Here is a 14,038-nt window from a genome sequence, read left to right as displayed (position 1 = left end):
CAATCCTGACCTCACAAAACCACTTTATCCCGCCTTCACAAAAGGCAGAATTCCAGGCAAATAGCTGTAGGTTTGAGTTGAGAGGTTTCAGTGCTTTTGGACACCTGTTAAAGGACAGAGAAGCTGAGAAAAGGCAGTAGAAGTGGAGAAGACTCACATCTCTCTCCTATTGCTTTTGACCCAGATGAGAGGACAATCAATTCAAGACAACTTTAGCACTTTAAGTAAGAATTTGTCAGGGAAATGACCTTTTAAAACAAACAAACAAGCAACAACAACAACAAAGTAAAAAGGAAAAAAAAAAGAGGCAAACATAAAAATACAGCCCTGTATAGTCTGTTCCAGTTTAGCCTAGGAACTTTGCAACTCCATCCTGCAGTCAACAGAAAAAGAAGCCGAGTGCACCAAGAAACACAAACGGAATTGTGATTGCACGCAGAAGGTGAACAGCATCTGCAGGCCCTCGTAAAGACTGGGACTGATCCACTCAGATACCACATTATCAATCCCCCTGAAAGACTGGCTGATCTTTGCAGGTAGCATAAATAAGCCCGCAGTCTTCTCCAGGCACGCTTGTTGTTTCCTCTGCATATGAAGAGGCCCCTTCTTTGACTTCCCGCCAGTAAAATAATGTTTTTTCCAGATAATGAGCCACTTTACATGAGGAAAATACTCTAGCATCCTGGACCTGTCTAAATAGCATTCCACATACTCCCGGCTGCTCAACTCCCACACACAGCTATTTCCAACGCTCGTTCCATCGCATCTCAAAAAACTCTGACTCGATGCGATCGCGATCTTCTCCCAGCCAGCTTTCACAGTTGTAACTAGATGGGGGCCAAATCATGAGACTTTTGAGAAATGAAACTTCAAATATGCGTTCATCAGCCGTTGCCAAAATAACCACTAGTAGTAAATCCTTGCAAGGTTTTGTCTTTATTCCTTAAAGATGGGAAGTGAGTTATATGCCCACTGGGTACGTACTGGCCATCGTAGCAGGATAGTCATCTCCTCATCAACCGCTATGGGAAATCAGGAAGCCAGGACTCACAGAAGAGTGGTTTTCAGAGTCAGAGATCATTTCTCTTCACGCCCACGCAAAGCATGGTGCAGATTTAAATATGACAATTTAAAAGTGCATTTTTTGGCAAAACGAGCCAAGTTGGTGACTAAGTAAATCCTGGACTAGATTTTCTCCACAGGTTTTATCATCTCACTATTTTTATGAGTTTTGACCTGCATGGTTGCTTTCTGCAGCTCTCCATAGGTAATGATTTAGTCCAAACCAAAGTTGTTTTATTGCACTCAAGGTGTGATACAATTTCAGCAGGGCAGTCTTTGCAATATCCTCCTCTTCAAATTCTGTGATACTGATCCAAGTGCAACAAAGAGAGTTCAGGATCCTTAACATTCACCGTGAAACTGTAAGAATAACTGGTATAATCATGGCAGGGAGGTTGGAACTAGATGATCTTTAAGGTCCCTTCCAACCCAAACCATTCTATGCTTCTCTTACTGAGGAAGTTCTGATCTTCAGGATGTAAAACGAGGAGGGAAAAACCCCAACCTTCTCATCCCTCCAACTAGCTCATGAGCTCTGTCAGCAAATTCATGTTTTGGAGAGGTTGAGATCAGTACAAAAAATGGATGCAAGTTTATCTCAGGACAGAATTTGCACTTTAATCTACAGTTCTTTTACTATGTGCATTGAAGTTCATTACTGTTACCTCTCTTCTGTATATTGTACTTTTTACCTTTTCAAAACTTGCCTTACAGCAAAGTCAGGCAGCCATTCTGTGACAAAGGCATCTGTGCTTGCCAAGACAACTTACTTGGCTGTCAAATGTAAATTTTGGGCCCTTGAAGCCAGCTAACTTTAAATTTAGTGATACATCTATATTCCTTTTAGGTGTCACCGGTCTGCTACACCTGTTTCGATACCAGAGCGTTGCAAGGAGCTGTGTAGCCATCACCTCTTGCAGCATCCCTTGGACTCAATGCAGAGGGCTGTACGCAGCACGCGACCATTCACTGCCAACAGCTGCGACACGCATTGAAGTGGTCAGTCTGGCCTTCTGGATCGAGAAGGTGATGATCCATCCACATGTGAGGCAGATGGGCTTCCATGGAACATACGGGCTGTGGGGTTTATTTAATTAGAATAAATGAAAAATCTGCTAACAAAACAGTTATTTTGCAAAGTCGAGCACTTGGACACCAAAATATAGAATAACGAAGGCTGCTGCTCTTCATGGCATTTTCCTGTCAGACCACAGCTCAAAGCAAAGCACCCATCTTATGTAACTGAAACAAATGTCAGAGCCAATTTCACACATACCATGTTTGATTTTTTTTCTCTGACATGGGTTTGGTTCCTAGGTGTCCCTACTTAATTTCCTCATACAGAGCTCTACATTCACCAAATGAGAAGAAACGTGGAAAAAAAAGTGTAACTTGCAGTTTATTTGGGAATTACTGACCTTTTTTTCCCACCTCCGGCTGTCGGGACACTCTTCAGAACAACTCTTGGTCAACACCAGCGGCGTTGTTCATCACCCACATCTCAGACTCTCTCCCTGCTGGTGCTGCTCAGTCGTTACTTTTGTAGAACTCTCTAAGGAAAAGGACTGATAGCTCAGGCTGCCCTGCCCTCTCTCAAAATCCTCCTAAAGCCCAAGGCACCCATTCTTGGGGCAGCTCATGCACCCACTCGCTCTTTGATTACCTGGGTACTAACCTAAGGGGAAAAGCAGATGAAGCGAGGAAGGGAAGCAGCTTATGCTTAAGGGGTTTTGCACTCCACAGAAGTGATTTTAACTCTTAATCACCTGTAGAAATCACAGCCATCCTAAAACAGTCACTTTGCTATTCTTAGTCCTTTTGGTAACCACTTCTGTCGAGACTTACATTTTCCATGGACAAACTGCCAACCCATCAGAGCAGCGGTTCAGCCACACACATTGCAGGCTGCAACGGGCATTTTTTTCTGTTCAGACTTACAGCGTCCGTCTTTGACATGCGCATGGAAGGTGTCCCGGCCCACGGCAGGGGAGTTGGAACTAGATGATCTTTAAGCTCCCTTCCAACCTAAACGGTTCCATGATTCCGATTCTGTAAGTCAATACAAACCCTATCTGCCTCAATTGTCCTTTCTCTCCTTCCTTGCCCCAGAAATATAAAAAGAGAAAAGTCTAAGTGCACTGGGCAGGATTTCAGTGCAAAGCCAAGGGATTTGTGCAATGCCAGGGAGCACACAGGACGCAGTCCAAGAGCATTTGCCCATGAAAACGTGGCAACCAGTCTTTGGGTTGTGTGTCTCTTCCAGAATGGGACAGGAGCGAGGTTTGCCCAGGCACTCACTGGGGGCTACAAGCAATGTTGTTTAAAACTTGCATCGTCTCATATGGCTGAAATGCAGAGCTGGAACAGTACTGAGCAGGGATTACTCATATGCCAGTGATGAGGAGGATATAAAGTAATAATGACCTTAAGTGACATTAATTGAGATTGGATCCAGAGCCCAGACAAAAACATTCCCATTTATAACACCATATGTCAAGCGCAGAAAAATACACAATAGACGTTCCTGCCACCTTGTCTTGCTTTTATACAGGAATACAGTAACATAGTCCTGTGCATGAAAAAGTACATTTTCACATTCAAAAGATTGCGGTTTTTAAAAGTATTCTATGAAATAAAGAATAATGAAAACTACTGTGCCATCAGAACTATTACTTTCGTTATTCTTAGCAAATGATATCTTATTCTTATCAAAACTGAAGGTTGAGGTATTTAACTCATGATTTAAGACAAGTGCAAAATGATTTAATTACTTTAAGTTTTAAATATATATTACATATAATATAAGTTTCTAAGACTTTTTTTAAAACATACTCACAGTATTTTTGTTGGTTGTTTTGTTTGCTGAAAACAAGTATGTGACAGCACGACTTACTGTTATTTTTGGACACAGTATACTGAAATATGAAAAGAACAAAAAGCCAACTTGTTATTAATTGGAAATAATACATTTAATTTTTAGAAGGAAGGGATAATAGAAAACATACGAGGCTCTTCATGTCTGGTTGTCTGATCTTTCTTGGTTTTTAAATAAATCAAACCCTCTTGTGATTTCCACTTGTAATATTAGATCTTTAAATGTCTGGCTTACACTCTAGCATGAGCTCTGATGGCTGCCAACTTGGAGACAAACTACTTTATACCAGACCTCCATAAGTTGCTAGAAAAAATTAGTTCTGTCTCACTTTTAACAGTCCTGTTTTTTAACGTGTTATTTCACTTAATTGCCATCACTTTTGTTGGTTACATGACATTTAGTGAAAGGGAAAAATAAATCACAGTTTAAAGTTCAGAGGTTAGAACTTCTAGATCGTATTTTCATGTTTAAAAGGATGAGATGGTCAAAAACATCCTTTGCTTTGTTTACATCCAAGGGTAATGACTTGCAAGGAATTCTAGATGAGACATGACCACTTCTTACCAGACTTCTGAGATACGCTTCTGCTGAAAACACAGAAAAAAATCACTTCAGGGTTTTTTTTAGCATTATTCTGGAATTACAGAGATTAGATGATGGGCCTTGAGCCTAATAACTTAATTTTTTTAGAAAAGGGGTAAAAAAAAAAGTGGATTTAAACCTAAAAATGTTATTAAGCAGACCAAAAACATCCAGAAGACCAAAAAGATGGATGCTGGAACAGATCTTGCAGTTCTTCCCAACCAAGATGCCCCTTCAGGACTCAGCAACTTGAGAACAACAAAAATCTCATAACATCTGTTTAGATAACATTATCATACATTAAGCATTTACATGATATCAAGTACATAACACCACACAGCAAAACATTTTGTTTAACTAGTAGTTAAAAATCACTGTCTAAGTCTGCCTGCATATTTTTATGCATTTTTTTCTTGGTATGACTTCCCAGTTCAGGCTACGCTTCCGAAGCGGACATGTCAGAGTATCTTCAGATGCTTCCAAAGAAGATAGCCAGCACATCTATACGTGAAGAAAAGACCCAACATAACTTATACCATCTAATTTCAATAAGAAGTTATCTATATTTGTGATTTTTTGATTTTATAAGCTTTTTTTTCCTTTTTCAACTCAGCCCTCCAGCAAAGTTCCTGTAAAGGACAGATGCATTGCAGAGGTACAGAAGTTTTCTTGGAGAGTTTTGTACCAGTGAGTCATTCAGCATATCTGGGTGTTCTGGAGGAGCAGAGATTTACTGAAGCCACACGTTGTTTTCCAGTACAGCTATAAAAGCATCAAGCCAAAAAGAAGAACACTGATAATTTAAGTGACTCTACTCAACTACGGCCAGGAAGTCAAACACACCAGGCTGTGCCTGCTGCTAGTGCACCACTAGTATCTCCTGTTATCAGCCACTGTCAGAGACCAGACACTGGGCTAAGGTGGATCCTTCACTTGACAAGTTTTCCTCGTTCTCTATCACAGTCGGTCAGTTCAAACTACAAAATGTGGGTTTGTTGAGTCCTGCTATACTGCTTGAAAGGGTAAGAAGCCCCTCAAAGTTACGTGCAAAAGACTGTAGTATCTCCTTAACTTTTTCTGTTAGCTACTTGAAAGTGAATCCAAAGATGTTCAAATGTTTATGAAGAGAAACTACATTAAGATGTTTGAGGTCTGCAAGTGTTCCTCTGGCACATCGTTGCAAAGCACTCTTGCAAAAACCATCTCTACTTCTATTTCTGTACTGTGTCCCTTAATTACTTTTTTCATTTTGGCCATTAGGTATACAGCCTCTCACGAGCTAAATCTGACTCTGTAATCTCCTTTACATACTGAGATATATTCACTTTGTATAGACACTAGTTTTGATTATCTGTAGCTTCTAACTTCTGTTTCAATAGAATTGTTTGTTTAAATTAGTAGAAGGTCTAAGAAATTAGCAATACTTCTTTACAGTTACAAACTACCTTTCAGCTCTTTGTATCAAAAAAGAATGAAAATTTTAGAAACAATGTTATGTTTCCATTCAAGTTGATACAGCAAACATTTAAAAAAAAAATAAACCCCAAAAACCCAAAACTTAAGGCAAATCAAACCCCACACTCCAGGGAAGAAAGATCATTTTCTACCTACTGTATTCTCCCTGCACCATTGATAACTTCACCACCAACCAACACAGCCAAACAACAGGGTTTCTAAAATTGTATCCTCTACATCTGCCTTTTTTTTTTTAATTGTTTTTGTAAGACTTGCAATGCTGGAAGACTTTGTTTAAGTGTAACTATATTAATGGGAGGCAATATTAATAGCAAAAAGTTTAATTTTGACATGATTTCACTTAGGCGCAGAAGAAGAAAACACAGCTAAGTGCCCAACATTCCTTCGAGCCAATTTAAACCATTTATTTCCAATATATATTAATGAAACACTTCTAAATGGCAATATTTCCGTTCATTAGTTCTATTATCCAGGAAGTCTTCAAGTATTTAAAGGAGAAATTAATGAAGCATATATGTAATCTTTTAAAAAAATACAAAACACCTGTACACAAAATTTCTTTAAATTTTAGTTATATTACTGCCTTCTTTATCAACAGAGATATGTGTTAGACTTCTGTGGAATTAAAAACATTAAGACCACTCAGTCTCAGCAATAAACCTCTGCAGAAGTGTTTTGTGACTACTTTTTGTAGCCGTTTTCAGCACTTCTGTTGAGAGATGGCCTGATACACAACAAACTGCCCCAAAACCATCAATTCCGTACTTACGTGTTTTCAAGGTGCAGTTTTTTAACAATAGTATTGAATTGAATTGAATAATACGAAACAGTATTTCTAGTGGCAGAAGAAAAGAGAGATTATTACTCTACTTACTTCACAATTCACCACCATAATTAAATGACTTTTTGGGAAATTTTAGGTAGACAGGAATCAGAGCAGGGTGTAGTAACTTTAAGAGATGTCGCCAGTTAGAAGAACTGAGACTAAAGTAAAGTCTGAGTAAAAACAAAGTTCAGTTATTTGAATTTCTGCTTTTTCCTTGCCTGAAACTCTTCTGTTTTATTTTTGACAGACTTTATTAGCATTGATAAGGCAGGATCTATGGCTTTCTTAGCAACTTCTCCTTTCTTTGCCATCTTGTTCTCCTGCTCCTTGCTTGCTTCCTGAAGATCTTGCTCCTTTTCTTCTCTTCGGCGAGCTTTCTCTTCCAAGATCTTTTCTACTGCTTTTGTCTTCTTGAAATTTGGATCTGAAGGATCCAAATTAAACAGGGGAGAAGTAAACATGGCTTGGAATCTTGTATCAGCAACATTCACCTGAAGGCAAAAAAAGGAGTATTCATTTTAGGTAACCTTTACCCACAACAGCAAAACTTTTAAGCACAATAAAATATGAGCTGCTTAAGGAGTCATAGCTTATGACATTGTTCACCATTCCTGGAACTTCTCCAGCCACAAAATCCCACCGAGGGTGAGGTAGAGAGCCAGAAGATACTATTGGTAAAACAGACAAGTGAATGCTTGTACGTATCCTATATATGCCTCTATAGGCAGACCAAGGACAAGTTTGTTTTTGAGAATTGACCAGGATGAAAGAAGCAGTGGGTAACAATCAGAACAAACATACCCATGAGGATTTTGGGCAATGAGTTGTACAAGGCCTTGCACATAAATAGTGTCTCGTTATCTTACACCAAGTTTGAAACTGTCCCCCTTCAAAACATCAGAATATTTCTTGCACTTTGAAAACAGCCTGTAACTCCCTAAAAAGGTAGTTCTAGGTTGTTCTCCTTCAGATAGAGTAAGAGAGGAGAAGGATAAGAGACCACCAAATTCGTATTGAAAATAATTGATATTACCAAAGGTTCTAGCTGAGCCTCAAAATCAAGAGTACCCCATTACCTGGAAGTCATCTTCTAGCAATTCTTTCTTTTTCATTAAGAGTTTCTTTTTCTTCTTGCTCAAGTTCTGTTGTTCTACAATTTTTTTATAATTAAAATGTTTTCTGGCATCATCGTCATCATCCATCATAAGTAGGGCCATTTCAGCCTGTTACAAAATAAGAAAGTCCATGTATACAATGAAAATTAAGTTTTCTACGAAAAATACGGCATCTCATTAATTAAGATGTACGAGTCTATATACATATCAGTGAGTTGAAATAGAGTTGTCAGGGCAGTATTATTTCATCCATAACAACATTCTTTTAACATTTTGATGTGTAATATTAAATATGAGTCAATTTCCTTTGTATTAGATATGAAATAAATGTGAATACATTCAACTTTCAAGCATATTAATAATCTAATCTGAAAATTGTACACCATAACTTAGAAATCATGAACAGATAACATTTTATATTGATATTTATATAGCACAATAAAAACTAACATATATGAATTTAATAAATTTATTTAGTTAACTTGTTCTGAGACAGAATGAAAAGTGAACATGCAACAGCAAACAATTTGATCTTCAAGGTTAAAAGTCTACAGGACAAGGTTGATCACACAAGTGTTTCATACAGCGCTGATATTAAAAGCAAATGTTCAGCACCACCCAACAGGTGAACATACTGAGATAGCTTTAAAGCTAGAGGGACTATCAGCCCAACCAGTATGGCTTCTGTGCCCTTACATTTCGGTGTTAGCTAACTCTGTTGAGCTGTGTTCAACTATAATCTTCCAGAAAGATATCCTGGCATAATCTTAAGGCATCAAGGCATGGACTATCTACCATTTTTCTTGGGTAGTTTTTGTTCCAAAAGCTCTCCCTAGTAAAATTACACAGCTTTATTCTATTGCCGTCCTATGGAATTCAGTAGTTCCACTCACAAACTCATAAAACAAATATTTGCAGAATTAAGGCAATGCAATATCTGTAATTGTTAACATTTTAAACCATTTTACCTTCTGTTTTTCAACTTCGTCTTGATCTTCTGAGTTACTTTCAACCAATTCTGGCTTCTTCTTTAACCCTAAGTGCAAATATAGGACGAACATACGTTTATTCAAGCTTATGCATGAGCGCATAATTTACGTATGAATAGAACCTCTAAGTGCATCTAATTTTCTTGTAATGAATACTTAAATGTCAGATGTAGAAAAATGCTGAAAAGTTATGAAAAGCCAGCTAGACTTATAGCAATAAAAATCCGTGAATATTTGTTCAATTTAAGGAGGCAGCAATATTCAAATGGCGTAAGCAAGTCAATGAAAAAGAACAGTTAAAGGAAATGGTTTTACTGTATTTTTCATAGAGAAAGAGAGAGAAGAATCACAATGGTGCAGGCAAACAACATGACATTACACGACTGCGAGGATGTTTTAAAGGGAAATTAGTTTCTAAACTCATAAATGTAATTGAAGTGTCCTGCAGTTCTCAAATTGTTCATTCTTTCTACTGAAGAAGACCATGTAGTAAATACTTTAGAGTAAATAGCAAATGTGCATCTCTTCTCTGTATCCAGAATGTAAGTATCCACCTGAGTAAGGGGTTATCAGTAAAAGAAAATAAAAAAAAAAAAGGAGGGGGAGAAACAGTATTTAAAATCTACACACAAGGCTAAAAGACCGTGCGGTGCTGTTAGCCATGCTGGCACAAAAAAAAACCTTGCAAAAAAGACCTGAAGAGAATCATGGGAATGAAAATATGATTGACTCTGTTCAGACTGAATATTCTTCTGATGAAGCTCTCTTACCTCTTTTAGAACTTATTTTAGATACGCAGCACTGATTAGACAGACATAATGAATAATAACAGCGTAAGGCATTAGTCAAACGTAACTTTTAATGAAAACAGACCCGTTTATAAATCCTACACAATCAAATTATTCTCTTTGGAATGCCTGTAGACCTCGATCAAGAAGAAGCAGGAAAAGCAGAAGGTTTCCTGACCTGAACCGCATACTCTGACCTTTGAGCCTGGAATTACATTCCCAGGCAATTTATTACCGTCCACTGGGGCTACTCTTAAGGAAGATATTTGGCTCCGTTTTGTTAAGCCCAATTTGTAGTCAGACTAGAAATACAAACACGCCAGAAAAATGTCAAGTTATATCGCTAAGTATGCTGTGGAACAGGACACACTTCTTGAAGAACACTTTTTCTCCCCTGACTATTCTCTTGACTATATCTAAATGGATTCCAAGCTGGAAATTGATTTCTAGAAGAAAAGAACCACCATCAACCAAAAAATAAACTATCCAGATGCACAATGTCATCAGCTCAAGAAATACATAGTTGATTTAGTAGTTCTAGAAAACGTGCAGGAAAATCAGATTCAGGTATAATATTGTTACCTGACCTGCACAATTTATGTCAATGCATTGAAGGGAGAAAAAAAATGTCTTCTGTAAGACTTCAACAACTACGGAATCTTTTGTATCTTCAACTAGAGAAAAGGAAACAGGGCACAGAGATAGGAATTGGACACAATTCTAGTTAAATCAGTAGATCTTTTAGCCTTTCCACCCATCCCCGGAAGAAGGGCTCCTGAAGCCATCCTCCCTCATCTTTCACTACATGGAGAATCACAGAAGTGAAGATGGCTTATCTTCATGCCTTCAGAGGCTTCTGTTACTGCAGATGGGAGCAAACCAGTACTAGTTCTAAAAACTATTTATTTCTTACTATGCAGCTAATAAAACCAGCTTGGTATCTGAAATCACTCTGAGCACTAAACACTTTGCATCATGCTGAAAATAATTTGGTTTCAGAATTCACAAATACACAATTTTCTCTTTCTCCTGACGTACTCCCTCTCCCCACATACATTTTGTGAGTCCCTCACACCTTTTGCACATATATGAATGTAAAACCTATGATAAGAGTCCTCTCCAACTGATTCCAAACCCTCGCATTTTACCAACCACCTAATCCCCACTGCCACTTTTTAATTGGATTTGGCCCACCCTACAGCAGCAGATACTTATCTTCAATGCTGTGCAGAAAAGCTTCTGGTCTATGCTGCAAGCCCCCCTCAAGCTGCCATTCGGCTCTTTCTCAGATCAAGAATTTAGTTTGCAACATTCCTTTTGCACACCAACAACTTTCCAGAGCTAACAGTAAAAGCTAATAATAATTTTGAGACTTCAAATACAAGACTGACCTCAGACCAAAAACTCCCCTCACAAGACCTCTCATCTGTTTCACTCAAAAGCTTGGAAAGTCAGTCTCCAAATCCTTGCAAAGACACCTAGTAAGTGAATCAGTAATACAGCCAAGACCTTTGTCTTCCAAGTACAGGTTCTACAACCATACTCAGATTTTGCTGTTAACCTCTCATGTCCCTGCAGTCATACTGCTACCTTCCAGCATTAAAAAGCCATCAATTCCTACATATATCATAAATTAGATCATAAGAAGGCACCAAATAGTTTGGAACCTATAGGAATTATAATAATGTGCCAAGAGGTGTAGTCCTCTTCCTCAAGGAAGGATCAATAGAAACTGTTTAATAGTCTAAAGTGTTCTGAAACTACTCAGTGATCTCCAAAAGCAGGACATTGCTCTCATGTTAATAAGCAATTACACTATTCAGCTATTAATCTTCCAACAGTTTAAGCTACAAAAGTCATTCTGTCTTATGTGAACCGTTTCTCAGACTCCACAGAAGCAGATGCAGTATGACTGAAACTGGCCAAGCCAAATTAGTTTTACAATGCTTTTCGAAACAATACGTGCATCCATGTAAAATAAAACTGACAAATGATTTTTTTTTCTTGACAAAAATCAAACTAGAATCAAGCTTCTGAAATGCAACATCACGGCTCATATATGTGCAGCATTTTACATTTTAGCCCACGGTACTACTGAAAAGCCTCACAGGGATTATGTGCGTATAAAAACGTTGTGCAAAGCAAGCACTGCCATGAATTTCAGGAGTGGTCGTTTGCACTCACCTGAACCCTGCACAGACACTCTTTGGACACAGCAGGCACAAGGAATTTGCTCTACCTTTGCCTCTCCCAAGACGAAGCATCCCCAGTGTAACAATCACTGCCTGCTCTACAAACGGTTTTCAGGAACAAAGACAAACCTGATGAATATACGTTCAAGCAGACTTCCCATAATTTCCAGTTTTCCTTTCACAGCACTTGAATTTGTTAGGCCCTTTGTCTAACAGCTCCTTAAACTCTTGCTTCCCTTCAATTGCCTCAGCTTGTCAAAAACTGATTTATACAAGACCCATTTTACAGTCAACAAGTGAATCCAGCATGGGAACAAATACACCACTGCAAAACCCTAACAGCACAACTGCATCCTTACAGTTTCTGCACTGGTCCACCCGAGTCTGCAAACATATCCTGTCACATGCTGCATTTTTCAGCATAAGCTAGGATCATCTAACAGTCAGTTTAAGGGAGAAATTTCAATCTTTCCAGGGAACTGTGGAAGGTTTATGAAAAATGACGATCATTCAAGTTATTGCTGCCTGTACCCTAAATACAAAGTTGGCAGAGCTACAGCCTGGTTCAAAGAAGATTTTAACCCATTTTCCCCAAATGGGTAAGCTAGCTGTGCTTAAAAGCAACCACAGCTATCAGACAGAGGCTGTTCTGGGTAAACTCGGTGAAAGCCAGACAAAGTTGTGCCGTGTAATCATCGTTAATGTGTCAACCGGCCTTCAGCCAACCACTGTACTCTCCCTTTAAAACTTCTCCAGGGCTAGCCACATTCTGTTTTCCTCCTCTGTCTTAGTAGCTTATTAATAATTTTGCAGACAATAGCTTCACTTTCTTGACCTTTATGTCTGTTTTACTACTCGCAAAGACTCCATGCACACTAAAAGCCTGTCCTCTATATTATGGACAAGGTTTAAGAATACGCAGATATGATCATTCTCTGCTGAGCCCTTCCATGACACAAAGAATTTCTTGTGTAACGCAGGAGAAATAATTCTTTCAGAGATTTCACATAGAACGCTGAAACATCAAACATTAGTATGAGAGTACCTACATAATCCTCCCCATTGTTGAAAAAAAAAGAAAAAAAAAAGAAAAAAAAGAGGAGTGGAAGGAATGGTATCTTAGCAATGAGTCCTAAAAGAACCTATGCATTGCATGACACCTTAAATTGTGGTGTTTTCTATAAAACACAGATAGGACTCACCCTACTGTTCTGTACTTCAGACTATTAAGGCATATACATAAGCACATTATGACACAAAGAAGTCCAGGTTTTAGTTTTTAATTATTTACTTTCTCGTAATATAAACTTCAAACATTCAGGACAGAAGCCAATGCTGGCTGGTATCAAAATAAAAGTAATTTATTCTTTTTAAATGGAACTTGGATCTGCACTGCTATACTCAAAAAAAAAAAAAAACAAAAAAACAAAACAACAGACTGGTGATATTTGTAGATCTGTTGTTATCTTCTTTTTGTTTGTTTGTTTTCTTACCACTTTTTTTTTTTGTCTTTTAATATACAATAGAATGAGCCACCCTTCAGTTTTGGCTCCCAAAAGCATGGAAAGGCAGGAACTCACATTTACTGATTGTCCCTACCTTAAAATTTTAACCAGCAAAATCATTCTCAAAATAAATTTGGTGTTATTGCAGCAAAAGCCAACTTAAACATCAGACTAAAAAAACCTGTAAACAAGGTATCCCAAAAAACTGAACTGGACAAGTTTTTTTCTTATAATATTACATTTCACTATTTGGGTTTCTAGAGAGTCCGAGTACACTAGTGAAACAGTGTATCAGACTAAGAAAAAAGAAAATTGATTTCTTCTGAAAGAAAACTTTTTTTATGATGCAAAAACATTGGATGTTTAGGCAATTGACCCAAACTTTGAAGAGACCCGTACGTACCTGGCTCCTCCTATATAAAAGGAAACAGGTTTTAAAAGCAATTAAGTTATTTGCTCTGTAATATTTAGGGGAGCAGATTGTCAGCTTGTTTCTCACCGAAATTGGCTAAATAGTGGTCTCTGATGAAAGCTAAAAGAACAAGGTTCCCTACCATTCCGCATATCACAATATGCGTCATGTTACAAGAACAGCAACTGCAATTTTAGGCAAACGACACCTACTTTA

The 14,038-nt window shown here is 38.1% G+C and overlaps 1 protein-coding gene across 3 annotated transcripts in view; it reads right to left on the bottom strand.

Annotated features, from left to right (window-relative positions):
- Window positions 1–6,389: 6,389 nt before the first annotated feature.
- Window positions 6,390–14,038, bottom strand: part of ESF1 (ESF1 nucleolar pre-rRNA processing protein) — a 32,822-nt gene continuing 25,173 nt past the window's right edge. For all 3 annotated transcript variants that reach the window (XM_086631104.1, XM_086631103.1, XM_086631105.1), the window contains 3 exons: window positions 8,905–8,972; window positions 7,898–8,044; window positions 6,390–7,312 (listed from right to left, as the gene is read on the bottom strand). In XM_086631104.1, coding sequence (XP_086487230.1) covers window positions 7,013–7,312; window positions 7,898–8,044; window positions 8,905–8,972 — 515 coding nt within the window. In that variant the 3' untranslated portion in view covers window positions 6,390–7,012. The remainder of the gene's footprint in view (window positions 7,313–7,897; window positions 8,045–8,904; window positions 8,973–14,038) is intronic.

This window comes from Tauraco erythrolophus, chromosome 2 (assembly GCF_009769465.1).
Source record: "Tauraco erythrolophus isolate bTauEry1 chromosome 2, bTauEry1.pri, whole genome shotgun sequence".
Classification (NCBI taxonomy): Eukaryota; Metazoa; Chordata; class Aves; order Musophagiformes; family Musophagidae; genus Tauraco; species Tauraco erythrolophus.
The sequence above is the reverse complement of the archived record's forward strand: the minus strand, read 5'-3'. Positions and strand labels throughout refer to the sequence as shown.